General features: G+C 36.9%; 1 protein-coding gene across 1 annotated transcript in view; it reads left to right on the top strand.

The window, feature by feature from the left end:
* The first annotated feature begins 728 nt into the window (after nt 1-728).
* The window catches only part of PLA2G4C (phospholipase A2 group IVC), a 23,286-nt gene continuing 20,601 nt past the window's right edge, over nt 729-3,413 (top strand). The window contains exons 1-2 of the mRNA XM_025192218.1: nt 729-767; nt 2,179-2,262. Of these exons, the coding sequence (XP_025048003.1) occupies nt 2,251-2,262 (12 nt within the window). The 5' untranslated portion in view covers nt 729-767; nt 2,179-2,250. The remainder of the gene's footprint in view (nt 768-2,178; nt 2,263-3,413) is intronic.

The raw sequence follows: 3,413 nt of genomic DNA, 5'->3' as shown, positions 1-3,413 counted from the left end.
AAAACTAATGGTATTTTTTTGGAAAGTAGGAGTGCAAAAATCTAGAACGCTTGATTCCAAAATGATACCTTTTGTTAGACCAACTGAAAAATTGCAACAACAAAAAAATCTTTTTTTTCTGCAAGCTTTGGGGCTCATGCACTCTTCATGAGGCTCAGATGAAGATGATAGTATCTAAATGCTATCTAGCTGTTTGGTGCATCAATGGAAAAAAACACTTCTTACATAGGAGAGAGAACCATTGATATCTGTAATGAATCATGTAAAATCTTATAGTGTGTGTTTTGCCATATTGTAACACCACATTTATGTCAAGCTCCTTTGAACAACATTTTTCAGAACGTCTGTTTGCTAAAATGATAAAGTGCCTAATTGAGCAACTGTTATACGTAAATATGTTCAGTTTATGAAGCAAGGAGAAAAGTATGTTATGGACCCATGAATACCAATCATGCCAGCAATCCCCAGGCAATGCATTCTTTAAAGAGAAACTCCCTTCTTTGTCACTAAAATATCTTGTCCAGGGTGATGCAACTTGCTTCACTGACACATCCTACAAACCACCAAAGAACTAGTTTGAACCAGCTCTCCACAATTCAGAGGACAGAAAAAGGTGCCTAACATTTTCAATCCTTTGCTTAGCACCACTTGCTCTAGAAAAGTTGAACCCTCAAACACTTACTTTGGGAACAAAACTTGGAAACCATACTTTGAGTTTGTCACCTCTGTGCTCTGTGACTTCAGAAGGAAAGTGGGAAGACAACTAGGTGAGAAACATTGCTTGTACTTTCATATATTCTTTATAAAATCATGAAGATGGTCCAGCAGATACACTGAGATTATATATTTTGTTAATTACCATTACTTCCCATATGATATAGTCAAAAACTGTTTAGATGAATGGATTTCTTTTTATGGCCTTCAGTGGTCTTTGAATCAGACTTCAAACCAGAAATTTATTTCCACTACCGAGTTACTTAATATTACCTTTCTATTCTGTATCTCACTCCATTTGTGGCTTTAGAAGGCAGAGCTTCATTGTGATTGCTCTCAATAAAGTCAGCTGGCATTCTAGTTGGGAAGCTCACAGGTAAGGTAAAATACAACAGAATAAGACTATGGCTTTAAAGTTACCAAATGGGTTTCATAAATATATCTCCAGTTATATTTGAAAAATAGGTGCTACAAATTTGACAGTGTCCAGAGGACAGCTACAAGAATGATAAGATCTTTAGAAAACATGACCTAGAAGGAAAAGGTGAAGGAACTGAGTTTGTTTATCCTAGGGTGAAAGAAAAATCTGAGGAGAAAAGTGATTCAAGTTTTCCCACGCATAAAAGGTTCTCATAAAGAAGACTATCACTGCTTCTCCATAGACACTGGGGAAAGGACAAGAAGAAATCAGCTAAATTTACAACAGAGCTGATTTAGTTCATATATTAGCAGAAACTAACCCAGAGCAAAAAGGTCACCTAGAGATATTGTAGAATCCCTCTCACTGAGTTTTTTAAAGAAGAATTTAGAAAAAAAAATCTGTCAGGCATGGTTCAGGTATACTGGAGTCAGACCCAGAACAATGGCCTAGATTGTTTTTAAAATTCAGAGCATCCTGACATCTAAATTGGGAAGGGTTTTCAGCTTTTTAATCAGCTTATAAAACATCAGCATTATTAATATGGACATATAGGATTATAACAGTTGATGGTTTAAAAATGTGGGGGTTTTGGTCATAGATGTGTTGGTCTAAGGACATAGGCAGGTAAGGTTCTTTAGGTAGGCGTGTTATATTTTATTAGACCAACTGAGTAGTTGGGAAAAAGTTCTTTGCAAGCTTTTGGGTGCAATCACCTTTTGTCAGGCATAGGACGTTTATGGTGTTCTGAGACTCCAAGGAAAAGAGCAGAGACTTCCTATGCCTGAAAAAGGGTGATTGCACCCAAAACCTTGCAATGAACTTTTTTCCAACTACTCAGTTAGTCTAATAAAAGATAGCACATCTGCCCAAAGAACCTTGCCTCGCCTAAACATGCAGATTAATGTGTATTACATGTGTGAACATTGTAATTATCAAGCAGAGTCCGATGCGTAAGCCAGAACATAATAGTGCAGGCTGATCAGCTGCATGGACATTTTTTAGTTCCTATGCTCAGTATTCATTTTTCTATTTTCATATAAAAGGTGAGAAGAATAAACCCAGGAGACGTGGTGTGTTGTCATTAAGAACTCCACAAAGCAGAGACAAGCTGAACTATGAGCACAGTGGTAGGCTCTTCTTTTCGTTGATTCTAACCTGATTGCCCTGTGTGAGCTGGGAATACTTCTCATCTCTGCCGTTCTTTCCGTAAATATTTTTCAGAAAAGGAAACTTTACTTTATGGTAGACATTTATGACTACATCTGGGAGAACGTTGGGGATGAAAACTGTATATTTATGTCTATCAAATAATTGGTAAACAAATGCTAATTGTCTAAAATTGTTTCAGGTAGAGGAAAAAAAATCTTCAACTTCCTGAATGAAATGTTTTTTGCTTTTGTTTTGATTTGTTTGTTTGAATTGTACTACCTACTAAATGGTTTTAAGTTTAAGCAAAAAAAAAAAAAAAAAGGAGAGTGTTTTATTCAAGTGTTCCCTTTCAGATTAGGGGGAAAAAAATCAGTCTGTGGTGGCTTGTTGGCATTTTTTTTAATCATAAAAAAATAATTTCAGGTAACCGATTTTTTTTTTTTTAGCTTGCTAATTGGTTTTGGGCAGAAAGCATAAAAATCACCCATACGCATAGTTTTATTTCTTCTATACTCAGGCCTTCATGATATTCTTCCTAAGCACTAATCATACTCTCCATTCTAAACTGTAAGAGACTCCTGGCTGCTAATTAGTTCCCAGAATAGCTTACGCTACGGATCTCTGTAACCATACAACCATATTATCTAGCATATGCAGGGTGGTCTTTGAGCAGCTGGAAAACTCTTATGACTTCTGCTTTTTTTTCTGGCATTTCTATGAATTGTTATAAGAAGTCAGCAGCTATATGTTTTGCACAGTACTAATATAGGAAGTTGCAGAAATGAAAAACAGTTTGTATTCTCTCTTTTACTCCCTCTCATTTAGACTACTTAGCTGCCTTTTTTTTTGTCAGTGTTTTCATGAACAAGGCATGGGATCAATTTTCATCTGAAAAGAATTTTTGTTAATGCCTCACTCTCTCTGAAGTCTGATTCCAGATTTAAGTGAAGTCTCAGACATAAGGGGTGCGTCCAGACAAGCCCACACATACCTCTTATAGCATCTCAAACTCCTTTGAGATGCTCCAAGGGGCATATGCAGTAACGAGAAAATGTTCCCCAAGCTGTAAATTTGACCCCTGAGCCCCCCCCCGATCCTAGCCCCAACCCTCGCCTGCCCTCTGAGACCC

Source organism: Alligator sinensis, unplaced genomic scaffold (genome assembly GCF_000455745.1).
Source record: "Alligator sinensis unplaced genomic scaffold, ASM45574v1 scaffold186_1, whole genome shotgun sequence".
NCBI classification, from domain to species: domain Eukaryota; kingdom Metazoa; phylum Chordata; order Crocodylia; family Alligatoridae; genus Alligator; species Alligator sinensis.
This window is presented reverse-complemented; position numbering and strand designations above follow the sequence as displayed.